Source organism: Pseudorca crassidens, chromosome 5, assembly GCF_039906515.1.
Source record: "Pseudorca crassidens isolate mPseCra1 chromosome 5, mPseCra1.hap1, whole genome shotgun sequence".
Lineage (NCBI taxonomy): Eukaryota > Metazoa > Chordata > Mammalia > Artiodactyla > Delphinidae > Pseudorca > Pseudorca crassidens.
The window spans coordinates 130,422,261-130,448,967 of record NC_090300.1 but is presented as its reverse complement, the minus strand read 5'-3'; the positions used below and the strand labels follow the sequence as shown (position 1 = coordinate 130,448,967).

The 26,707-nt window shown below is 39.1% G+C and overlaps 1 protein-coding gene across 4 annotated transcripts; it reads left to right on the top strand.

Moving 5' to 3' along the window:
• Positions 1-3,137: 3,137 nt before the first annotated feature.
• MRPL39 (mitochondrial ribosomal protein L39) lies at positions 3,138-25,662 on the top strand. 4 transcript variants are annotated; one of them, XM_067739245.1, is made up of 10 exons: positions 3,206-3,314; positions 4,092-4,298; positions 6,092-6,231; positions 9,099-9,198; positions 10,272-10,339; positions 13,786-13,898; positions 16,423-16,488; positions 17,926-18,079; positions 22,654-22,717; positions 25,559-25,662. In XM_067739245.1, the coding sequence occupies exons 2-10, from the start codon at positions 4,145-4,147 to the stop codon at positions 25,564-25,566; spliced, it is 867 nt and encodes a 288-aa protein (XP_067595346.1). In that variant the 5' UTR covers positions 3,206-3,314; positions 4,092-4,144; the 3' UTR covers positions 25,567-25,662. The 4 variants fall into 4 exon arrangements, with proteins under 4 accessions (XP_067595343.1, XP_067595346.1, XP_067595344.1 ...); XM_067739243.1 differs by lacking the exon at positions 3,206-3,314 and adding an exon at positions 3,315-3,454; XM_067739242.1 differs by lacking the exon at positions 25,559-25,662 and having other exon boundaries at positions 3,138-3,293; positions 22,654-25,527.
• The last annotated feature ends 1,045 nt before the right edge of the window (positions 25,663-26,707 follow it).

Below are 26,707 nucleotides of genomic sequence, written 5' to 3'. Positions count from 1 at the left end.
AATAATATTAATTAGCATACAGTTTATATTCAAATTTCTTTCATAATAATCTCCTTTGTACATTTTTTTCTTTCTGATCCATAACCCAAGCAAGGAGCATACACAGGTACTAGTTGTATGTTTCTTTAATCTCGTTTAATTTAGAGCAGGTCCCTGACCTTTCTTGGTCCATCTTTCACGAAACTGATATTTTTGAAGAGTACAGGCCGGTTGCTTTATAGAATGGATCATTTTCTGGATATATCTGATTTTTCTTCCTCATAACTCTTTAGATTCAGGGTCAACATTTACGGTAGGAATACTACATGGATTATTTGTTTATATCACAACAAGGAGGCACAAATAATGTCAAACTGTCCCATTTTGGGTGATGACAAGTTTGACCACGATGTTAAGGTGGTATCCATCAGATTTCTCCATTGAAAAGTTTCCTTTATCCCTTTATGTTTTGTCAGTAATCTGTGGGGTGATATTTGTGAATATCTTGACCCTCAACAAACTTTCCCCATTGGTTTTAGTATCCACAGATGATCCCTTCCTGAATTAAACATTACACTGGTAGTTGCAGAATGGTTGACTTTTCCCCATTCTGTTATTCCTACTCTATGTGTTACCTGGCATTCTTTTGTAAAGAAAACGTCCTCTCCACTCTCTACTCCCATTTATTTTTGAGTATCACTATGGGCTCATGGATTTTTAGCATACATAACGTTATAATCCTTCATCATTATTCTTTTTGTAATTCAAACTAAATTTGTACAATGGGAGCCCCCTTTAAGCTGGATCCTGTGTCCTTTTAACATGTTTCTTCCTGTCTTTGAGTATTTTCTTGCCTTCTGGCACAATAAGATGCTCCGAGTTCACCTTCGATATTTACTGTCACAGACCTGATTCTTTTTATTTGGGAGGGAAATTGAAAGAGTGAGACTAAGATTTGGGGAGAGGGGTGATAAAGAAGGGGGCAAGATAGGAGATTTAGGGTAAGGAAATATTTGGGGGGTTCTTGGCCAAATATCTAACTCAGGTAGGTCTCTCAAGCTCTCCCAACCTGAATTTCCTCTCCTAGAAAATGAAGATTAATAATATGCTTATTGCATGAGTAGGTTGTGAGAAAACCTGATTGACTGGCATGTTCAACATGACTGGCCATACATTCAGTATTTGTTGGACATTATCATTTCTAACATCCTTCCAGCCAAGTTAATTTCTGTGATATTTGTGACTTCCAATCACTGCTTCCTGTGCAATTCATGATTAAACTTGCTTAAATTTATGTTCTGAGGCTTTGTTTAAGTATCACTCCAAAATGTTCTGCAGGCAACTACATGAGGTTAAATGGGGATAGACTCTAAAAGCCTAGCGAAACAAAGATCACCAAGGGATCAAATTTAAGGAGGAAGCAAAAAATACACATTTTTTGCTGATATATACACATCACACATATATATTGATGTATGCATATTTCGTGTTTTGAGATAGTATCTTAATTGAGAGGTGGTCTGGTAAAATGCAGACTGGGTTTAAATCCAAGTTCGGACACTTACTTACATTCCTCATTTAAAAAGTGAAGATAGGGCTTCCCTGGTGGCGCAGTGGTTGAGAGTCCGCCTGCCGATGCAGGGGACATGGGTTCGTGCCCCGGTCCGGGAGGATCCCACAGGCCGCGGAGCGGCTGGGCCTGTGAGCCATGGCCGCTAAGCCTGCGCGTCCGGAGCCTGTGCTCCGCAACGGGAGAGGCCACAGAAGTGAGAGGCCTGCGTACCGAAAAAAAAAAAAAAAAGTGACGATAATTATACTTTTCCTGTGCAGTTATTGCGAATGTACAATTTGGGTCAAGGTGACAGATCTAACAAGCACAGTCTTCTTTTTTTCTTGCAGTTTTATAAATAATGTACAACTCTGTTTAAGGTGTACAGCATAATGATTTGACATACGTATATATTGCAAAATGATTGCCACAATAAGTTTAGTTAACATCCATCACCTCATAGAGTTACGAAAACAAAATACTTTTTCCTTGTGATGAGAACTTTTAGAATTTCCTCTTTTAGCAACTTTCTAATACACCATATAGCATTGTTGATTATAGTCATCATGTTGTACGTTACATCCCCAGTACTTATCTTATAACTAAGATTGTGCCTTAGGACCACGGTTCCCCAATTTCGCTGCAGGAGGTAAGTCTCACGGTGCCCATCTGTTCCTTAGCCAGTATTGCCACCTGGTGGTGGTGTCTTTCAATTGCAAGTCAAGGAGCAGAGTAGGGAAAGGCCTTGGGCTGAATTTGTCAATTTACACGATTTAAATAAAGCTATAGCAGTAAACAACTTTGAATAAGAGCATTTCCATACTAAACCTCTGGGATGCTTACTTCAATATTAGCAACATCCTAGTCGGACAAAGGAATCAGACACTGCGCTGAATGCAAAGGCATTCAGTCGTTCAACAAATAACATATTGAGCACCTACTGTGTGCCACGCTGCATTCTGGGTGCTTGGGATCCATCAGTGAACAAGAGACAAAAATTCCACCCTTTAACATGGGATTCTTTTAACGTGCTCTCTATATAGTATATAAATTAATCTAGATAATTTGTAAAACGCTCTGCGGATTACAAAGTTCCCTCCAACGTCAACAGGACACGTTTTGAGGTCCATATTACTACGGCTAAATAAATGGAGAAGCCAGGCGCAGACCCACTCCAGCTACCCTAAGAACTCACCCTTGCAAAACCGAGAGTTAAGCCAAGAGCTTGAAGATGCCATCGACGTGGCCGGCCGGGCTGACCACGAAAGTAAGAGTAAACAGAAGTCAGCTTTTCTGTTTTTCTCCCCAGAAACATACTTTGAGAGAAACAAGGGTTTTGCTCAGCAGGCGGGGAATCGAACCCGCGGAGGGCGGAGGGTGACGACGCGTGTCGGGCTCTGCGGCTCCAAAGGAGACGCTTGTCCCCCTGCAGAGCCCACCGGGTGGCCGACCGGGCGCCGTGGGGCCGAGGACCTCCGGGTCATCCTCCGCGTGCCGGGAACAAGTCGGGCTCTGGACTCCAGACCTCCAGCGACTGACTATCAGCGAGGCGCGAGCGCGCCCCCTGGTGGCGGATGCCGCCCGACAGCCCGGCCCGGAACAAAACTGTCCGACGGAACCTGGGGTGCGCGCTCGGAGTTTCCGGGGAAGAAGACGGAGAAGGACTTGCGCGCGGAGGTTCCTAGCGCCGCGGAGGAGGCAATGGCCGTGGGAGTCTGGGGCTTGCGGCTCTGGCGGGCCGGCCCCGGCGGCGGGGCCGGCTGGAGTGAGTTTTAGCGGCCATAGGGTCAGGGAGGGAGGCTTAGAGGATGGTGTCTGCCCAGATTGGGCCCGAGGCGGGTCCTGGGGGGTCCCGCGGGGTTGGGGGCCGAGGAGGGTCTTTTGAGTCCCTGCTGTGTTGGCCGCAACACCCTTCCCAGCCTTGGGGTACATATCTCGGGACGCGAGAGGGACGGGGAGGGCAGGGGCGGGGCCGCGGGAGGAGCTTGGGGTGCCCCTGGGTGGGAGACCACGTCCCGGTGCAAACGTGTCCTTATTTTAACATTGGACTCGTACATGCCTTGCCAAATCCTCTGATTTGGGGTTTGGAAAATAAGCTTAGCATTTCTCTCTCTACATATGGAGAGTTTTGGCGTGGGACCTGCAGTCTCGTGGAGCTTTCTTGTCCTCAAGACCTTTTCAAAGCGACAGTTTTGCTCACGTTTCCAATGACTGGGCTGGTTTTGACTCCACTTCCTGGTTACTTTTTGCCCCTTATTGTAAAGCCCAGATTGGAATACGACCTAGGAAACTGGTGGGAAGTGGCGACCTGATGGTGAAAGAGCAAACTTGAAGTAAAGGCGCGGATCAGGGCAGGCTGCAGTTCTTTTCCGTGGGCGTTTTAATTATTAATATTAGAAAGGGGTTTAAGTTTACTTCTGAACTCATTTTGGTGAACAGCGTTTAAAGTTCCCTTGCCTCCTATTCTTTCCTTGTTGGAGGATGGTGATACGGGAGGGGAACAGGGTGGGGCAATATATTATTTTTTTGGTCAGTATTCACATTTATTGTAACTTCTGCACAGGATTTATAGCGACATCACCTGCTTCTCAACTGTCACCGACCGAACTGACAGAAATGCAGAATGATCTCTTTAACAAAGAGAAAAACAGGCAGCTATCATTAACTCCCCGAACTGAGAAGATTGAAGTTAAGCACGTTGGGAAATTTGACCCTGGCACTGTCTTTGTCATGAATAAAAACATCTCAACTCCTTATAGCTGTGCCATGCGTAAGTAACGAATCAGGGTACCATTTTGAAGATTTTGCATAAATCAGGAGAAGAACCGGTACAGAGGAGACAAGATGCTGTAATTGCTCCCTGAAGTTCCCAGAAGTTCTCCTTTATCTAGCATCTTACTGAGTGTTCACTGCAGGCTTAGCAGTTGAGGGCACTGTGGGTCTTGAAAGGTTGGTGCTGTAATGCATAGGTTGTCCTGGGACTTGCTGGAATCTGGCTGAGTTTAGAGGGCTGTCATTGTTTCCTGCAGGAGGCAGACCTGAAAGCATTGCTACTAGTGTGCTTGCCTCTTTTAGACACACTGTGGTGTAATGGGAGCAGTCACCATGTGAGTCCCATTAAAGGATTTTGGGGTGGAGGGACTACCCTGGCCTCAGATGATCAGCTTTTTTTGGCCTTCTTTTCCTTTCCTGCTCTTTATAGCCTAACTTAAGTCTTTTATCTGCTCACCACTTGCCTCTGTGTGTTGTGTCTTTGTTTACATTTACATGTACATGTAGTAAATGTGTGAGTGCATGGGGTGAATGTGATTGGGGTAAAAATATTTGTTGTGTTCATATCTTAAGGGAGGAAACAAGGCCCTGTGTGTGATTTGGTGTGGAAATGAAGGGAACAAGGCCTCTATGTTATTTTCAATCAAAATGCTTTTGTAGTAGCTTTGATAGAACTGGTAACGTTTAAATTCCAAAAGAACAAAAAGTAGATATGTACACCTACATGCTCGCTCATATATGATTGGCTGCATTGTTCAGATTTTTGGAAAACTCAGTAATGATTCCATTTAAGTAATTAACTTTAGTTAAAAGCTTAAGCTGACCTGCCGAGTGTGTACTCTCAATCTTCCTTTACTTTGGCACTTGAATTAGTACTTATAATTGCTTACTTGTTTGGCAAGCATTTATTGAACCTCTGCTGTAGGATAGGCATTAGGAATACAGAGGAGGCTAAGACAAAGCTCAGGCTCAGGAGTTTTACACACATCACATGTAGAGATGAAGCCTCTGAACCACTCTTAGCATGACCACTGCCCTCAGACTTGCTTGTCACTCATACCGTCAGTCATTCAATAAATTTTATTGAGTACCTAGTGTATTTCAGGCCTGATGCTAGTCTCTAGCTATACTAGCAAGTGAGCAGAAATAGGCATGATCCCCGCCTTATGGAACTTATTTAGACCTGTGGTTTGACCACTTCTGTGAATAGCTGGGTACTCAAAAAACATCTAATCAGAGTTGGAGTTGCATTCTGGAGTCATATAACAGACCAGAGCTGATTGGTTTATGTGTGAATTCATACTGATAATTATTGAATAAAAACTGGTAACTATGGTATTTAACTTGAAGAGTCCATGTTAGGGAAGTAAAGATGGTTTGGGAGCAAGACCCCAAACCCATCTAGAACAGACTTACTGGGATGTATATTTATATATTTTCCCTTCTAAGTTGTGTGTGCATATAGCCAGATATATCCACGATGCTGCTCTCTGAATATTTAAGGGTAGCTCTTGGAAAACTATTTTATTACTTAATAATCAACAGATTAATTTCAAGTTAGACTTAGCCTTAATGATTTTTGTTTGGGTAATTTCATTAATAATTAGCAATACATTGGATGTGTTGGGAATCATTTTTTCATTGGCTACAAATCTTTTTTTTCTCCCCAAAAAGGACAGCTTCCAGAATCTTGCCTTTCTGTTGTTTTATTTCTTAACGTAGTGCTTAAACATGTAAGTTTTCACTTGGGTTTTGTTAGAGTTAGATCTTCAATCTGTTTTAAATTCCTAGATTTAAGTGAGTGGTACTGCAGGAAGTCCATTCTGGCTCTTGTGGACGGACAGCCTTGGGACATGTATAAGCCTTTGACCAAGTCATGTGAAATTAAATTTCTTACTTTCAAAGATGATGATCCGGGAGAAGTCAATAAGGTATTTCTGCCTCTATGTTCTTTTGTACCCCTCCCCCCAGTTTTTTTTCTAGTCTTTTTAAATTAAAATCTGTTTCCTATGGAGTTTGAAATGTACAAATCTGGCCAAGGTCAAATGTTGTACTGTACTAGATAATCAGGGTTTTACTTGGTAGATTAGGCATGTTCATAGTTCAAAAATCCTCAGTGGCATTAATGTCTCTGTATTTTGGTTTGAGAAAACTAAATGACATTCATATCTTTGTTCAGCTTGCTTTTATTAATCACCCTGTATATTGCAGTAATTTCATTCTTGTCTTTCACCATCTTTTCTGGATTATTTCAATAACTTTTTAACTCTCCCACCCACCCCACCCCCCTTTTTTTTTTTCCTGCGGTACGCGGGCCTCACTGTTGTGGCCTCTCCTGTTGCGGAGCACAGGCTCCGGACGCGCAGGCTCAACGGCCATGGCTTAGGGGCCTAGCCGCTCCGCGGCATGTGTGATCTTCCCGGACCGGGGCACAAACCCGTGTCCCCTGCATCGGCAGGCGGACTCTCAACCACTGCGCCACCAGGGAAGCCCCCACCCCCCTTTTTTAATCTGAAAGTCTTCCTTAATAGTCCTGCAAGAGTTTTATTAAATGATGTAAGGATGATGTCACTTATTCCTAAAGAACTTGTCTACCTGGTAACCGTTCATATAACTTTCCCAGCTCTGCGTGGACACTTTTCTCACTCTCGCCTGCCTTTTGAGCTTCACCTTCCACGGCATCTTTCCACTTCGTCTTTGCTCCAGCCACACTGGAGGACTTGGTCACTAATGGTTTCTGTTGTGTTATCCTCCTTGCTTTTGTTGATGCTCTTCGAGTATTTTCTTTCCTCCCTACTAAAACCCTGTTTATCTGTTATAGTTCAATTAAAATGCCGTATGCTCTGTGGAACCTTCTCAGTTTCTTCTTGTCAGAATGAATCCCTCTTTTCTTCCGGGCCTCACAACATGCGGCTAGTGTCTCTAGATACAGTAGTTTGATTTTCCCTTGTAATACGAACTGTTGAATGTACTGGATTCTTGGCTCTGTGAAGACAGGGATCATGTCCCTTATTAGATCTTGTCCTTGACTTACATACAGTAGGTATTTAATAAATATTTGTTGAAATGAAATACTTAAAGAAGGAAATGGTAGACATGATAATAGTAGTAGCTAACATTGAACATTTATTGTATATCAGGCACTGTTTTAGTGATTCACAGGTATTAACTCATTTAATCCTCTTTAAAAATATTCCCATAAAAGGTGCTGTTATCTCCTTTCTACAGATAAAGAAACTGAGGCAAAGAGAGGTGTTGTAGCCTGACCAAGGTTACCAGTTTGCTAAGTGGCTGAGCCTGGATTTGCACCTAGGCATTGACCCTGGAGTTCACCAGACATTAAAAACAGTCAAGTCAGATAGATGAAGAAGTGCATTTTGCTACTGGCCTTCAAGGCCTGGGTTTGCATTTATTTTTAGTATATTTGTGTGGTTGTGTAGGACACATTCTGGAGCAGTCTCTGCCATGTGCAACCAAATGAGCCCACTCTTGTCCTCAGATACGGAGAAGAGCTTAGGAAAGCCAAGTGCCTAGTTATAGTAGTGCCAGTACAGAGCTTAAGATGGTGTAGGACTTACATTTCTCTTTATGACTCTGGGAAGGTCATTGCATGGATACCCATATTGGGCATGTCCATGGATCAAAATGCTAGTGAGATGGAAGCCCAGTTAATAGTGAGGTTGCTTTGTTATAAATATGAATAACCTAAGTGATATGTGATGTTAGGTATAGGATAGGAGTCATAAATAATTCTTTTTTTAAATTTTATTTATTTATTTATTTATTTATTTTTTGTGGTACGCGGGCCTCTCACTGTTGTGGCCTCCCCCATTGCGGAGCACAGGCTCCGGACGCGCAGCTCAGCGGCCATGGCTCACGAACCCAGCCGCTCCGCGGCATGTGGGATCTTCCCGGAACGGGGCACGAACCCGTGTCCCCTGCATCGGCAGGCGGACTCTCAACCACTGCGCCACCGGGGAAGCCCTATTATTTTATTTTTATTTGTTTATTTTTGGCTGCATTGGGTCTTTGTTGCCATGTGCGGGCTTTCTCTAGCTGCAGCAAGCGGGGGCTACTCTTTGTTGCAGTGCGTGGGCTTCTCATTGCGGTGGCTTCTCTTGTTATGGAGCACGGGCTCTAGACGCACGGGCTTCAGTAGTTGTGGCACGTGGGCTCAGTAGTTGTGGCTCGTGGGCTTTAGAGCACCAGCTCAGTAGTTGTGGTGCACGGGCTTAGTTGCTCCGTGGCATGTGGGATCTTCCTGGACCAGGGCTTGAACCCATGTCCCCTGCATTGGCAGAGGGATTCTTAACCACTGCGCCACCAGGGAAGCCTATAAGTAATTCTTAAAAGTTGGCTTCCATTATAAAGCAATTATATTCCAATAAAGATGGAAAAAAAAAAAGTTGGGTTATCCCTCCATATTTATGTATGTTATAAACAGGTATATTTTAATATATTTATTTTACTTTAGCACAAGTTTGTTAACAAGTTAACTTTATACTGGGTTAAAAGTAAAATTACTACCGATAGTAAAACTATTTATTGGTTGATAAACATTATGGTGTCTGGTATCTTATACAAACATTGCTAACTACATGAAGTTGGTGCTTCATTCTTTTGTGGGTTTTGCTTGGTGGTGGTCATGTCATGGTCTGATGGTAACCATTGCTAAATGTGGAGGATGGACAGATATTTGAGAAATGGTTCCTAAGTCAAAAGTCAACCTAAATTTTATATTAAAGAAATGTTAGTAAATCTTGTGTTTATTATGTTTGTGTGCATTTTATTTTTCTAGGCTTATTGGCGTTCTTGTGCCATGATTATGGGCTGTGTGATAGAGAGGGCATTCAAAGATGAATATGTGGTCAGTTTGGTCAGAGCTCCAGAAGTTCCAGGTGATGTACACATATAAATAAATAAATAAACATATATATGTGTGTGTGTGTGTCTATATGCACATATATATATATATGTGTATATAGACACACAGACACTTTCTGTAATCTTTGAATATTTTGGTACATATTTTTGTTGTATAGAGTTCAGTTCTAATTTAGTCTAATATAAATTACCATCATACATACATTCCACTTATTATGGGTAACAAAATCCATCCTATTACTGTCATATATACCTTCTATTTATAATGGTAAAAGAATCCATTTTATTTAATTACTGGCGGTCAGTTATTAACATAATAGAATTAGAGGAGAATGTTTCTTTTGAATGTGAATTTCATGTAATTATATTGTGTCAGTATTTATTTCTTAGCATTTTAAGTACTTATTTCCAAACAGAATGTGAGGAGGAGATATGAGTATAAATAGACTTCTGTAGAAAACTGTGTTTAGGTGGTACCATTTCACCAGAAATGACCCTGACACTGGAGAGGAATACCATTTTGGGGAGGTGGAACAGTTCACATTCTTTGTAGTTTTCCTAAAACTAGGATTTTGCAACAGTATGTGTAGTAGGATCACAATTGTATTTTTTTTTAAAAAGGTGGAAGTTTATATACCAAAAAATATTTGATTTGGCGATAAATGATTCTAAGCAAAACAAAACAACAAAAAATGAAGAAATTTAGAAGATATTAAAAAAGAAATTAAACATTTCATGTCCATTTAGTTATTCATCTACTTATTAAATATCTTACTCTTTAGGAATTTTTATATCTAGTAACTAATATTTGAGATCTCTATGGTGGTAATATTCCTGAAGAAAATGTGAATGGTTAAAAAATACTGGTGATGTTGGGTTAACAAAAAGGTGAGTTAGTTTTATGGTGGGGGGAAAGTTGGTATAGCTCTGACAAGCAGCTGGAATAATGGTGACAATTTTATAATTTGTAGTGTTGGGAGAGATTGTTGACGCTTCATTTTATGGTCTAAATATTCATTTGTTGCAAATTAGTAACTTTCTACCCTAACAGATTTGACTTTGCTTTTTATTTTGGTTGGATTTACAGTAATCACTGGAGCCTTCTGCTATGATGTAGTTTTGGATAAGAGACTTGATGAGTGGATGCCAACAAAAGTAAGTCTACTCTTTGGAGTATTAATTTTAGAGTCTGTGCCTTTCTTTGTTAGAATGAGTCCTGTGTTACTATTGTTGAATGGTACTGCATGTCGAGGATATTAAAAGAATCAGTCAATCTTTATTGTTGCTTTTTAGTGTATTTAAGACAGATGTATATGATTGAGGGTATTCACAACAGCATGGTACCCAGAATAAAATATAGAAGCTTAACTATCTTGGTTGATGTGGGGGCGAGGGGCCTGGAGCCTTACCTCCTTGGATCTTCAGAGCACAATTTGAAAACCACTGCCCTAAGCCATTTTAAGCCTATTGCATCCTGAGATCTTCCTATCACCAAGGGTTACATTGAGAGTGGGGGAGGGGTGAATTAAAATATCGGGCTTTGACAAAGGTAACCGAAGTAGCAGCAAACTAAATAGCAGCAAACTAGCCTCTTCTGGAATGGTCTGCCTTCATAAGGAGGGTGCTCCTTGTGGGTCTGGGACTGGGGTAGCAGCAGGAGCCTGGTTAACAGAGTGAATCTAGATCAGGTGCTGTGTAGGTAGAGGATGCTGATGGCTTGCAAAAGTCAAGCCTAGAGGCTTAGTTATGATTGGGGAGAACAGACAAATGCCTAATTCTTAATTAAGCAAAACTGTATGTCCTACAGATTGGAAGTCTGGAGATCAGAAGAGGGGAGGCAGTGTAGCATACCATTTTATCAATTCCGCTATGTACATTTTTTTCACATTTTAATATCTCTGAAAACAAATGTGTCTTTTGTTTGTTTCTATAACTTTTTAAAATTAAACTGTTTTTAGTTGAAGAAAATTATAGATACACATGGAGTTTAAGGAATAATACATAGAGATTCCATGTTCTTTTTACTCAGTTTCCCCAATGGTATTATCTTGCAAAACCATAGTACCATATCACAACCAGGATATTGACACTGATACAGCCAGGAACATTTCTATCACTGCCAAAATTACCCATGTTTCTCTTTAGTCTCCATCCGCCCCCCCATCCTTAAACTGTGGCGACCACTAATCTGTTCTCTATTTGTATAGTTTTGTCATTTCAAGAATGTTATGTAAATGAAATCGTTCAGTATGTAATCTTTTGGGATTGACTTTTTTCACTCAGTGTAATTCTCTAGAGCAAATGTGACTTACAGTAGATAGCATCTTATGATTATAACTGGTAATGTTTTTTCTTAGTGGTGCATCTCGGATTTAGTGAAATATTGTAGTTTCTAAAAGCAAAAATTTTGGAGTCAGCCAGCAAATGCATGGAAAGATGCTCAACATCACCAATCATTAGAGAAATGCAAATCAAAACCACAATGAGGTATCACCTCACACCAGTCAGAATGGCCATCATCAAAAAATCTACAAACAATAAATGCTGGAGAGGGTGCAGAGAAAAGGGAACCCTCCTGCACTGCTGGTGGGAATGTAAATTGATACAGCCACTATGGAGAACAGTATGGAGGTTCCTTAAAAAACTAAAAATAGAACTACCATATGACCCAGCAATCCCACTACTGGTCATATACCCTGAGAAAACCATAATTCAAAAAGACACATGTACCACAATGTTCATTGCAGCACTATTTAAAATAGCCAGGACATGGAAACAACCTAAATGTCCATCAACAGATGAATGGATAAAGAAGATGTGGCACATATATACAATGGAATATTACTCAGCCATAAAAAGAAACAAAATTGAGTTATTTGTAGTGAGGTGGATGGACCTGGAATCTGTCATACAGAGTGAAGTAAGTCAGAAGGAGAAAAACAAATACTGTATGCTAATGCATATATATGGAATTTTAAAAAGCCGTACTGATGAACCTAGTGGCAGGGCAGGAATAAAGATGCAGACATAGAGAACTAACTTGAGGGCACGGGAGGTTGGGGGTGGGAGGGCAAGCTGGGACGAAGTGAGAGAGTGGCACTGACATATATACACTACCAAACGTAAGCTAGATAGCTAGTGGGAAGCAGCCGCATAGCACAGGGAGATCAGCTCGGTGCTTTGTGATGACCTAGAGGGGTGGGATAGGGAGGGTGGCAGGGAGGCTCAAGAGGGAGGGGATATGGGGATATATGTATATGTATAGCTGATTCACTTTGTTATACAGCAGAAACTAACACACCATTGTAAAGCATTTATACTCCAATAAAGATGTGGGGGAAAAAAAAAAGGAAATCACAAATGACACCTGAAAAAAAAATTTTTGGAGTCAGGGAAGATCCAGATTTAAATGCTGGCTTTGACAGTTATTTCTTGTGTAATCCTGCCGTTACTGCTTAATATCGAGAGAGAGAGGAGGGAAACAGGAAGGAAAAAAGAGAGAGAAAGGGAGGGAAGAGAGATATTGGGAGAGATGGGGGCGTGAGGGGAGAGGTTGGAATGGTTTCTTCATGATCTGTGGACTTGTGGCAATATAATTTCTTTTTTTTTCAAGTCTGTCAAGATTCTTAATTCATTGGGGGAGTTAAGTAAAAAATAAGGAGATGAAAATTTAAGTCTCATTATGTATGAAACTTGCTGCCTCCTTTTCCTTTTTTTAAAGATAAAACTTTAAAAAAGAAATGTGCTAGTTAATTGCAGGCACCATGGGGTTTAGAAAGTGGGGGAAAGTTACAGTCAAGTAACAGCTATATTAAACCATGAATGTGCATTGGTTATACAGAAAATTGTCCATTTAAGAATGGAGAAGAGTCATTTCATTCAAAAGAGTCTATTAGGAAGTTTATGGAAAGAATTTTATTGCAAAAATTATTTGCATAATAGTGCTTGATCTTTTCTTTATTAGTTATGATTTATAGTGTGAAAACTATAGTTTTTATTTATAGTTTTTATTAAACTCATAAACATTGTTAATGTGTATTATTAATCATTTTAATTGTGTGAAATTGACATTTTCATTAAACAGAAATTTCTAATATTGGATTTATGCTATATTTTGGACATGGCCAACGATGACATTACATTTCCTAGTGAAAGTTTCTGAATCACATAAATAATAATTTTTTCCTCATGCCTTTATTTAAAAAGCTTAGTTTTATACTCATAGTATAAACAAATTTTTGTATCTTACCATTTACTTATTAGTATTTCTACTTGTTGCACCATCATTTTAATAAACATTTATAGGGCTGTATAATTTGAACGAAATGTTTATTAAAATTTCTTTGTGGGATTATCCATAGTATTTCTAATACAGGCGGCTATTTAATTACAAGTTTTGTAGTTTGTAGAATTGGGAGAAATTGCTAATTGTACATTTTGTGGTTCCAGTATTTAATTGTTGCAAATTAATGCTTTCTTTCCTAGCAAATTTGCTTTTTGTTGTAGTTGGACTTATAATATTAAGCATACAGTTTTATCTGCCTTATAGGGAAATGTTTTTAAGTAAATTGTTACAAAAGGTTAATACTTTCATTTTTAAGGAGAACCTATGTTCCTTCACCAAAGATGCTCGTACTTTAATTTATAAGGATCTTCCATTTGAAACTCTGGAAGTTGAAGCAAAAGTGGCGTTAGAAATATTTCAACACAATAAGTAAGTGTTGGCTTCCTTTTAAACAAAATTAAACCTCCCAAAGTTGTATGTAATGAAGAAAATTCAGCTCTTAATAACTTTCATATTTGATGTATTTATGTAGCACACTTTTTACTTTTTAGCTCTGGGATCTCTTTTCTGCACCAGCCTATTTGCTTTTGTTCATCTCATTATTTCACTGAGAAGAAGTGCCCCTGCCACACCTTTGATAATTTTCTTACTTTGTCTTACTTCTCTTTTTCTTTGGCTAGTCCTTTTCTTTATATCACCATAGCAATATGTTTCCCTTTTTTCCTTCCATTGTGAAGTGGTAGCCTACGTTAAGAAATTGTATTATTTTGAATTTAAACTTAAATTTATTTAAACTGTTGCATTTGGCAACCTTTCCTTCCCATCTTTCCACTCTTCAGATGAAAAGGGTAAGACAGAAAATACCAGCTGTTCGGAGGCAGCTAACAGCTGAAGTAAAACGTTCACACAGATCTTAGTCTTCTGCATGGGAATTAACCATTTGATAGATTTTCTTCGCCAACATGTTAAATCCTGCCTGCCTTCTCAATTCCCTTTTTCACTCAGAAAACTTCCAATTTATCTTCTACTAATTGTGAGAACATAAACTAAAATTTAATGTTAAACAAATTAAAATTAGAATTAATTAGAAAGGAATACCTGCATTGCAAAAAATCATATAGATACTAGATTCTGAAGCCAAAATGTGCGCCTGCAAATTGTTAAAGGTAAATAGTTTGGAATTTCTTTAGCTATTTATAAAATGAGGCACAGATTCTCATGGGGCTAGTTTATAACATTTCGCATATTTTGGAACCAGTGTACTTAGAAAGCAGTAGGAATATACTGAACTGGAGTACAAATTATTCTTTACAACTAAATTACCATTAATTCTATAAGAAAATTCCTTAAATTATCAGAATTTATCAAGTCACCTCCCCCACCAAAATTCTAGGGCTGTGTTGTCCAATAGAAATATAATGTGAGTCATCTATATAACTAAATTTATTAGTTAGCTATATTAAAAAAAATTCAGAATAAAGGTGAAGTTAATTTTAATAAAACAGTTTTATTTAAACAATGTATGTGAAACATTTCAACATGTGATTGATATTAAAAACAATATTTTATAATTCTCTTTTTCATACTAAGTCTTCAGAATCTGGTGTGTATTTCACACTTAAGGCACATTTCAATTAGGACTAATTACATTTACGTGCTCCATAGCTACTATATTGGGCAGCGTACTCTAAACTTTCATTTCATGTTACACTGAGATTTCCCTTTCCTCCCACTCAACTGTCAAAGTCTAGGAGAGGCTTGTAGGACTTTGGTAACTTTAGGTGAATGTGTAAAGGGAGGTGGGAGATCATCTAGGGGCAAGTTTGAGGAGACAGAATTTTGGAGGTTGAAGGTGGATCAGTGATGGGGCCTTTCTCCTGTAGGGGGAACTTTCAGTGGTTTTGCCTCCCAGGGGACAGGAGTTTCTCTTAGAAGTGGGTCAAGAGGAACAAGTATTCAAGGGAATTGGCTCCCTCAGTAATCATCAGGGCTCTGGAAGAAGGGGTGTGGCAGTAAGCGGATGTTTTTGCACAAACTGACGCTTCCGAACCTTGCCACACATGTGTAATGTTTGTTTAGCATTCTGGGGTAAATAGGCAAGGCTCTTAATAGTAAGTGGTAAGGTCATGATTTGAACCTGGGCTGTGCAGTTCCATCTGTACTATTCATTATACTGACAGACCCTAGTGGATTTGAGAGACATTTAGGCAGTAGAATTGATGTGACTTGGTAATGAATTGGATGGAGGGAATGTGGTGGGAGAAACAGGAATCAAGGAAATCTCTGAAGGTTTTCACTTGGAGCTGTGGGTAGTTGGTGGTGTCATTTATTAAACTAGGGAATTCAGGAATAAGAATAAATTTGGTGAGAAAAGAGAGGGTAAGTTTTTGTTCAGTTTGAGAACTTGGGAGTGTAAGATGCTTGTAGACACCCTGGTGGATGTCTGGAGTGTTTTGGATATACAGTTTGGGGCTCAGAAGAGGTATGTGGATTGGAAGCAGAGGTGTAGAAGATATAAACACATAAGTAGTAATTAAAACTGTGCAAATCAAGGAGCTAGCCCAGAGAGGATGCTTAGAGTGAAAAGAGTTTATGGACAGAACCCTTGAAGGGCAGGGAAAGAGAAGGGTGATCAGAGAGTTAAAATAACAAGCAGTAGGGAATGCCACAGAAGCCGGTGGAAAAGAACACTTTGAGAAGTGGAGGTGAGCAGTGGAAATAAGGACTAAAGAGTGTCCATTAGGTTGGCACCAAGGAGAACAGGTTGGTGGAGTTGTGAAGCTGTGGCCAGATTGAAGGAAGTGAGGTGTGAATGGGAAGTGAGGAAGGGGAGGCTCCAAGTGTAAACCCCTCTTGCAAAAATTACGGCTGAAGAGGAAGAGAAAGGGAAGTGGCTTTAAACACCTTTTTGTACATTTAGGATTAAAACATTTGTTTCTTTGCTGCTTTTTAGGTACAAATTAGATTTCATAGAAGAGAAGGCATCTCAGAACCCTGAGAGAATAGTCAAGCTACACAGGTAAGTAAACATATAAAAATTGACTGCTATGCTAATTTATAGGAAGGTTTAGTTTTATTGTTACCTGACTGGTGTATGACTGGAAAAGATTTGTACCTTAATTTGTTGGTCTTATTACCTTACTTTTTACTGCTTTGTTCAATTTTTGCTATGGTGTAATTGGAAGCTTTAAGTCATCTTCAGGAACAGTTGTGGTTTCTGTTCCTCATTTTATTGTTTGTTATTTCTATTTCTGAAAGAGTTGGAAACCATTGTAAGAAAATGTAATTTTTAGAGTTAATTTTGAAATTGGGCAAAATACTCATTGTTATGAAATGAACATGATTCATATGTATATAGAAACATGAATACTGCCTAATTAGTTACTACTTACGTTACATATAAGGAAGTTATATCACAGTGTGCTTTCTGATGCTGGAATGAGAAAGGTAAGAATGCATTATGCAAAAGTGGCTTCACGGCCTGTATCTGTTTTCTCAACTTAATGTTTTCTTGACTCAGATTTAAATTTTTTCCTCTAGGAAGCTGTCTTACATGCTAAATTCTAAACTCTGTTGCAGTTAGTTGTTATAAGGTGATAGGATATCAGTTTTAGACATTGGATCCACTTGATAGCATGATGTGTTCAGTGATCTTAAAAATCTTTAAGGGACTTCCTTGGTGGTGCAGTGGTTAAGAATCTGCCTGCCAATGCAGGGGACACAGGTTCCAGCCCTGGTTCAGGAAGATCCCACATGCCGTGGAGCAACTAAGCCCGTGTGCCACAACTACTGAGCCTGTGCTCTAGAGCCCACAAGCCACAACTACTGAAGCCCGTGCACCTAGAGCCTGTGCTCCACAACAGAAGAAGCCACCGCAGTGAGAAAACCGCTCACTGCAATGAAGAGTAGCCCTGCTCGCCGCAACTAGAGAAAGCCTATACGCAGCAACAGAGACCCAAAGCAGCCAAATAATTAATTAATTAAAAAAATATTTAAAAATCTTTAAAATTATATTAATGCTAAGTAAGAAAAGGATTCATTGTTTTTTTTTGTTTTTTTTTTTTGTGGTACGCGGGCCCCTCACTGTTGTGGCCTCTTCCGTTGCGGAGCACAGGCTCCGGACGTGCAGGCTCAGCGGCCATGGCTCACGGGCCCAGCTGTTCAGTGGCATGTGGGATCTTCCCGGACCGGGGCACGAACCCGTGTCCCCTGCATCGGCAGGCGGACTCTCAACCACTGTGCCACCAAGGAAGCCCGGATTCATTGATTTTAATTTCTAAAATTTTAGTCTCATCACTTGAGATTCTTGTGTCGGGGGCTATTAGAGATGGAATTAATCCACATAGATTGTTCTTGATTAGGGATGTAGTGGCAAAAAGAATGAATAGATTTTTTTTAACTATTGTAAGTGATTTGATTTTGAGGTTTTATTTGTTTATTTTTTAAATCAAATCAGATTTGGTGACTTCATTGATGTGAGTGAGGGCCCTCTTATTCCAAGAACAAGTATTTGTTTCCAGTATGAAGTGTCAGCGGTTCATAATCTTCAAGCCACCCAGTCGAGTCTTGTACGAAGATTCCAGGGTCTCTCTTTACCTGTGCACTTAAGAGTAAGTAAAGCTTAAAGTTTCAGGTCATTCAGTTTGGGTGTGGGTGTGATTCTGGTCTTGATTTTATACCAATTTGAAGGACATACATTTTAATTTTCATTAAGTTGTGTAACACTAATATTTTGTCAACTTGGGTTTATGATTAAAAATAATTTTACCCAGGATGTAAACAGATAATTTACAAAAGAAGTATTAGTTGAAAAAATTGAGTCAAATTGAGATAGTTTTTCTTTTTTTTATATATTTATTTATTTATTTATTCTTGCCTGCATTGGGTCTTCGTTGCTGCGCGTGGGCTTTCTCTAGTTGTGGCAAGCGGAGGCTACTCTTTGTTGCGGTGTGTGGGCTTCTCATTACGGTGGCCTCTCTCGCTGTGGAGCACGGGCTGTAGGTGCACGGACTTCAGTAGTTGTGGCAGGTGGGCTCAGTCGTTGTGGCTCGTGGGCTCTAGAGCGCAGGCTCAGTAGTTGTGGCACACGGGCTTAGTTGCTCCGCGACATGTGGGACCTTCCTGGACCAGGTCTCGAACCTGTGTCTCCTGCATTGGCAGGCGGATTCTTAACGACTGTGCCACCAGGGAAGTCCGAGATAGTATTTTTAATACTTCAAATTAGTATAGAGGAGGGTGCAGTGAGGGGTAATGGAGCACATATTGATAGGACCTTCAGGGGTGCCTTTTGGCCTTAACATTTGGCACGTTCTTCTCCCTAATCTATTTTGAGGATCTATTCCATATCATTTTCCATATTACTCCCACCCCTTGCTAATGCTTCTATTTTTTAATTAAAGTTCTGATTTTGAGATAATTGTAGATTTATATGCAGTCCTAAGAAATAATACAGAGAGATCCCAAGTGCCTCTACCCAGTTTTTCCAGTGGTAACATCTTGCAAAACTATAGCACACTATCACAGCCAGAGTATGGACATTGATACAGTGAAGATACAGAGCAATTCCTTCACAAGGATCCCTCATGTTGGCCTTTGATAGCCACAGCCACTCACCCCCACTCCCCTCTGCTCCGCCCCCACCTCCTTGCTTCTGGTAACTTCTCATTTGTTCTCCATTTCTATAATTTTGTCATTTCAAGAATGTCATATGAATGGGATCATTCACTATTGTGATCTTTTGGGATTGGGTTTTTTCACTCAGTGTAATTCTCTGGAGATTCATCTAAATTGTTGCATGTATCAATATATCAATAGTTTGTTCCTGTTGGGCTTCCCTGGTGGCACAGTGGTTAAGAATCTGCCTGCCAGTGCAAGGGACACAGGTTTGATCCCTGGTCTGGGAAGATCCCACATGCCGCGGAGCAACTAAGCCCATGCGCCACAACTACTGAGCCTGCACTCTAGATCCCACGAGCCACAACTACGGAGCCCGAGTGCCACAGCTACTGAAGCTCGTGCACCTAGAGCCTGTGCTCTGCAACAAGAGAAGCCACCCAATGAGAAGCACGCGCACTGCAACGAAGAGTGGCCCCTGCTCACCACAGCTAGAGAACGCCCATGTGCAGCAACAAAGACCCAAGGCAGCCAAAAATAAAAATAAATAAATAAATTAAAAACAAAACAAAACAAAGAAAACAGAAAAAAAAATTGTTTGTTCCTTTTAATTGCTGAGTGGTATTCCTTGGTGTGGATATACCCCAGTTTGTTTAGCCGTTCACTTGTTAAAGGATATTTGGGTTGCTTCTGGCTACTTTGAATAAAGCTATTCTGAATAAAGCTGCAGTAAACATTGGTGTGTAGGTTTTTGTGAATAAATGTTTTCATTTCTTTGGGATAAATGCCCAGGAGTGCAATTGCTGGGTCATATGGCAGGGGCATGTTTAGTTTTTTTAGAAACTACCAAGCTAAGTTCCAGTTTCTGTTCCCACCAGCAGTGTGTGAATAATCAGTTTTTCTAATCCTTGTCAGCACTTGATGTTGTCAGTAATTTTTATTTTAGCTATTCTGATGGGTTTGTAGTGGTTTCTTATTTAATTTTAATTTGCATTTCCCTACTGGCCAGTTATGTTGAACATCTTTTCATGGGCTTACTTGCCATCTGTATCTTTTTTTGATGAAATGTCTGTTTTTCTCTTTTGCCCACATTCTAATTGGATTGTTTGCTTTTTTACTGTTGTTTTGAGAGTTTTTTTTTTTTTTTGATATTCTGGATACTAGTTCTTTGCTAGATATGTAGTTTGCAAATATTTTCTTTCTGTCTGTAGCTTGTCTTTTCATCCTCTTAACAGGTTTTTACAGGTAGCAGTTTTTAATTTTGATGAAGTCCGGTTATCAGTTTTTCCCTTTATGGATCATACTTTTGGTGTCAATTCTAAGAATTAAATGCCCAGCCCTAGATCCCAAAGATTCTCCCCTATTGTTCTTCCTAAAAGTTTTATATTTAAGTTTGTAGTTTATTTTGAGTTAAATTTTGTATAAGGTGTGAGATTTAGGATGAGGTTCCTTGTTTTCTTTTTCCCTATACTTGTCAAATTTCTCCAGTACCATTTGTTGAAAAGGCTATCCTTCCTTTGTTGAGTTGCTTTTGTACTGTTGTTAAAAATCAGTGGTCGTATATGTGTGGGTCTATTTCTGGGTTCTCAATTGTGTTCCATTGATTTATGTGTCTCTCTTCCAGATATCACACAATCTTGATTACTATAGCTTTAATAGGTCTTAAAATGAGGTAGAATAATTCCTCCCATGTTATTATTTATTATAAAAATTGTTTTAGCTATTCTAGATCCATTGCCTTTCCATTTAACTTTAGGGTAATCTTTTTTCTATCAATAAATCTTGCTGTGATTTTCTTTTTTCTTTTGCCCTACCCCGGTACGTGGGGAGTTTCTTGTCTTTTGGGAAGTCTGAGGTCTTCTGCCAGCATTCAGTAGGTGTTCTGTAGGAGTTGTTCCACATGTAGATGTATTTCTGATGTATTTGTGGGGAGGAAGGTGATCTCCGCGTCTTACTTTTCCGCCATCTTCAATGCTTCTCCTTTGCTGGGATTTTGATAGAAATTTTATTAAACCTGTATATCAGTTTGGGGAGAATTGATGTCTTTACTGCATTGAGCCTTCCAATCTATGAACACAATACATCTTTTCATTTATTTAAATCTTCTTTCATCCCTTTCATCAGCATTTTTTAGTTTTTACCATACGTGTCCTTTACATGTTTTTTCCACACACCTTCCTTTCCTAGCTTTTTCCATTTCAGTGAATGATACTGTCGTCTAGCCGGCTGTTTGAGGTAATCCTTGATTCTCTGTTTCCCTCATAGCCATGCCACATCCCATCCACCAGCAAGTCCTTTCAACTCTTAACCCTAAAACATATTCCGAATGTATCCACGGCATAGCAGCTCATCCACTACTGCTTCCCTCATCCCTGTCGCTCTTTCTCTTCACTCCCCTTCTTTGCTTTCATTCTTGCCCCCTACAGCACATTCTCTGCTGAATAGCCCAAACGAAGCTTTTAATATACAAATTAGATCATGCAGTTCCTCCGCCCCAGACGTTCCAGTGGCTTCTCATGAACAAATGCCAGCCCTTCACTCTGTCTCACAAAGCCCTACGTTGTGTGGCTCCTGCCTCTCTCTCTCTGACTGCATCTCATACCGCTTTCTCCATTACCCGTTATATTCCACTCACACCTTAAAGTCTCCCACCCGCTGCTCATTCTGCCTGAGCCAGGTATGGTTTTCCCTTTAACATACCATGCTGCTCTTCCTCCAGAAGGTTTGCATGTACATATTTAGTAATTTTACCTTTTATTACAGATTTTACCAGCTCATCCAGTTTGAAATAGTCCCTGACCCATCCATGTCCCTCAGTATCACCTTCAACTGAGTTAGTAACATTGATGTGGTCGTTTTGCACCTTGCATTTTTCATTTATGCATTCTGATAATCCTCTGCTACCTAAGATTGTTAAGAATTAAGGAAAGTGGTTCTATAACTTTACTGTTGTCTTCATTAGTTTTTACTTGTTCTTTAGGGTAATTTACTAAATCCTCTAGGTCTGCTCTTTCAGTGTGAGATGTCACAGTTGTTTTTTTTTTTTTTAACATCTTTATTGGAGTATAATTGTTTTACAATGTTGTGTTAGTTTCTGCTGTATAACAAAGTGAATCAGCTATACGTACACATATATCCCCACATCCCCTCCCTCTTGCGTCACAGTTGATTCTTAATGAACCTTTCCTTGTGCTTGCTTGTGATTTGAAGAATGACCACTAGCATGTTGGAATTGGCTATTTAAGAAAAGAACGGGTGGAAAAGTGGGACAGATTTTTGCTTCCCATTAGAAGGAACGTGTTCTACGGTGGTAATGATTAAGAAGGACAAAGAGGAAGAATGGCATATTCAGTCCTTAAGTCTTCTTTTCTTAAATGCTAAACAAAGCAGCTGCTCTGTATAGTATGTACCCTTTTTCCCTACTTGAACTCACTTTTGGAACCACTTCGCCTCATTAGTACTGCCTAACTTTTTATGTATTTGTTTTGTTTAAAACCTATGTAAAGACTCAGCCTCTTCTATTGTAACTTTTGTGCTTTATATAACTTATAGTAAATCTTTTCTTCTCAAGGCACATTTTACGATATGGAATAAACTATTGGAAAGGTCTCGGAAAATGGTGTTTTTGACAACAGGTGAGTACATTTCTATGAAGAAATTTTCCTTGAAATTAAGCAACCACTACTACCACAACAACAAAATAATAAAGAAAAAAGAAAAGAGAAAGAAAGAAAAAAGTAATTAGTTGTCTAAATAGCTAAAGCGGTATTGTGGTTGTTGACCCTGTTAGTATTTTGGCAAGAGAAAAGTTGTTATTTGGCAATTCTTTTCATTTTTATTTGTTAGTATCATGGGAATGATATTGTAGAACTTGAAGAAAAATAAGAATATTACTGTATAGTAGTTGTAGTTCTTAATGGTTGTAATGGTGTTAATTAGGTCTTGATAATTTTTTGGTAAACTTAATGAACATTTAAAGATTTGCCAGATATGAGTTAAAGCTGCCTCGACAGTTGACATATTAAATATTCAAATGTCCTGAAGAACCAAATTTGAATACTTTTGCTACTGTCGTTTATTCTGTGTCACTAGCATCTAGATTTCACAAATAGGAATGATTATATTTCTTGACCACGATCATCCCTGTTCACTCTTTCAGAGACTAAGTGTTAACTTTTTACTTACATTATCTGATAGCTCTCCTGTGTAACCTGGCCTCATGAACCCTTCCTCATTACCCTAAGTTTCCACTCTAGTCAAGCTTACAAGTACACATCAAACTTACTTTCTTGTTTCTTTGTTTTAGTTTACCTTCTTCTGTCACTTCATTTTTTTCCAGCTTTATTGAAATACAGTTGCCATACAGCATTGTGTAATTTTAAGATATACTGTGTAATGATTTGTTATATCTATGTATTGCAAAATGTTTAACACAATAAGGTTAGTTAACACATCCATGATCTCAGAGAGTTACCTTTTTTTTATGATGAGAAGGTTTAAAATCTCTCTTAGCAACTTTCAAATACGTATTGCATATTGTTAACTCAAACTTATGCTCAAGTTTGTTTCTTTATGACAGTTATGTCTAGACTCTGTTTCCCATCCTCCTCCTGTCTGTTTACATCCTACTCATTCTGCAAGACCTTGTCCAAATCGTACCTTCTCCATGTAACATTCTCAGAGTAATCTCTGAACAAATATCCATCCCTGCAATCTCTGCTTGATTGTATCCCTCCTCATATTGTTTTCTGATTATTTTTGCTAGTACATTTACATTGTGTTAACCCATTCAGGGTTGGTTGTATACTATGTGTAATGCCAGAGTTTGAACACAGCACTCGGCATATGGGGGATTACCCAATACATTTTTAGTGATTATTTTGCATGATGATGTGTAAACCTAGTCTTTATCAATGACTTTACAGATAGAATTCACTATTTAGGCACTTAGCTATAATGTTTTTGTGTAAAGGTGATATAAATTTTCTTTTTCTCATGAGAAGAAAGTGTTTTTGAATAGGGAGAGTAACTTTGTCTCTTTGGTTGGTCACAATGTCCATTTTAGATTAAGAAACTAGAGAAAAAAATGAGTCTATAAGAAATGTAGAAAAATAGTAGAGACAGTAACCTAGAGTAGTATCTAGTAGAAATCAGTGAGTAGCTGTTTTTGCAACATTTATTTTGGTTCAGTTTCCTTCTTCCACTGTTTGTTTGCTCGTCTAAAGGGAGTAGGTTAAACATATGCTTCATTGATTTAACTACACAGACTTATTGAATGTTTGTTATGTGCCAGCAACAGTGGGTATAGTAATGAACACAATCTTCTTGCTGTCCTCAAGGAAGTTACTTGAACAGGATAACTAGACTTAGAAGCAGACAATTCAGGTGTACATGTGGGGCTCTGGCATAAAGAAGAGAAGGACCCAAACCAAGCTGGGAGGGGTTGGTTAAGGAAGCTTCCCAGGAATTGATGTTTCTTAAGCTGGTTTTAAGCTACTCGCCTAAGAGGTGTGGAGGAATGGAGTGTGTGGTGAATGTAAGATGAATCTGGATGTACAGTCACATGTAGGGTGGGTGATGAGTCCAGATTAGTTTGTTGGAAATAGAATATGAGGGGCTTGTCTTCCATGATGTGGAATTTGCATTCCCCTCCTGAAGGTGATTGGAGGTAACTGGAGAATTTGAATAAGGAAATGACAGGTAACTGGAGAATTTGAATAAGGAAGTGACCTATTGGTAAACTATTCCTGTGTAAAAGCTCATTCTGGGGGCAGCATGGAAGATAACTGTGACTTAAGCCATAGTAGATGATGAGATCCTGAAGTTCCGGCAGGGCAGTGAAAATGGCTGTGAGAGTTACTTAGGTGGGACTAATAGGACTGTTGATTAAATATGCAGGTAAGAGAGCTGTGGATTCTCTCATGCCAGGCTTGGGCACCTGGATAGAGCCGTTCACTGAAATAGATAATGCAGGAAGTAGGGCAGGTTTTGGGGGTGATGAGGGATACAGTTTAGCTCTGTTTGTTTGCTATGTCTGAGTGACATATAATAGAAATATTAACATGCAGATATCTGTTTCTACTAAACCTGTATTATACTGTATTCAAAGTAGAATTATTGATTTTTTTCAACAAGATAGATTGATTTAAAATACCTTGTTGCAGCACTGCTGATATTTTTCTTAAACTAATGATTTCATTTTATAGATGAAAAATAAAATGACCATCTTGAGAAGCCTAGATATATGCCTCAGTGTATTTTTAATGGAATTGTTGTACTTGGTAATTTATATTGGGAACTTGGTCTTGTAAGTTTTCTTCTCTTTCTACTTAACTTTCTATAATAATTACTATTGAAGGAGAAAGACAAAGACAGGGTCATTATAAGAGAAAGGCTGTGCAGTGATTTTAAATGGTGGGTGAAGGGTAAAACTAAAAGTGTTTATTAGAAAAGTAAAGCTATTTATGTTTTTACAGGTACCTGAAGATCAAACTCAGCCTACAGAGGAAAGTGCATCTGCCTAGTAACTTCCTCAAATTTAGATATGTGTAGTAAATTAAAATAAAAGTTTTCTATGTAATGTTTGTGTGTGCTTTTTGTCTTTTTCTCCCTAAGATGTATACTGATGTTTACTTTTTCCTTTTTCTAAAGGATAACACAATAAAAATTTTACACAGAAACAACCCTGTCTCCTCCTCTCCCCGAATGTAACACTTTGGCCTGTTTTCTCCTTTCAGTCCTTTTTTGTACATGTATAAACATATATGCACAAATACAAATGCCATCTTTTACAAACATAAATAGGACCATCCTAGTTTCCATTTTTCACTGTTGTCAACAGTGATGCAGTAAACAACATTGTGGCAAGTGGCAAGTGTTTGTGGATGGATTAACTGACTATTTACTGAGTAACTGAGTATTTCCTATATACTGGCCATCGTGCTGAGCTTTTCACATGGAGTCTCTTATTTAATCCTCACAACAACCTGTTGAGATGGTGTTTCCATTTTGTAAATGAGGAAACTGGGGAGCATAGAACTGGCAAGTAGCAAAGCTGGAATTTGGACCCAGGTGCTTTCACTGACGTGCTCTTATGTACCACTCTCTTGTTCATGTTTAACAGTTATAGTATGTATTTGTGAATCTTTCTGAACATACTAATAGAGTTACAGTCATTGATTTGTTCATTCATCTATTTCCTAGTCCCTGAATGATCTCGTTCCTCTAGAGTTGGATTTTTTGCTTATCTCAGTCTTTCATGTTTCAGGCTTTTTTTTTTTTTTTTCCAAATGTAGCGATTGTTGGTTGTTAGTTTTAGTTGATAATGCGGCTGTAGGGAGGTTGAGTGGTGGCTCTGTGGTATGGACGAGGTTTGGCTTCTCAAGATAAGTAGGTGAAGCTGGCTGTTATGATGGGGATTTTCTAATGCTAGAATGAAGAGATTGTCAGTCTTGGTGACTGGTTTCTATAATGACTAGTCTCGTTCTCCCCAGACTGTTCTTTTATTTTATGAGATCCCTCCAGTATCTTACCTGTGGGCAAATATCTGGATTCAGGTCCTTCTGTATTTGGAGGTAGGGGGTATGGAGTAGAGATCAACTGGTTTGTATATAGACCTTTAGTTG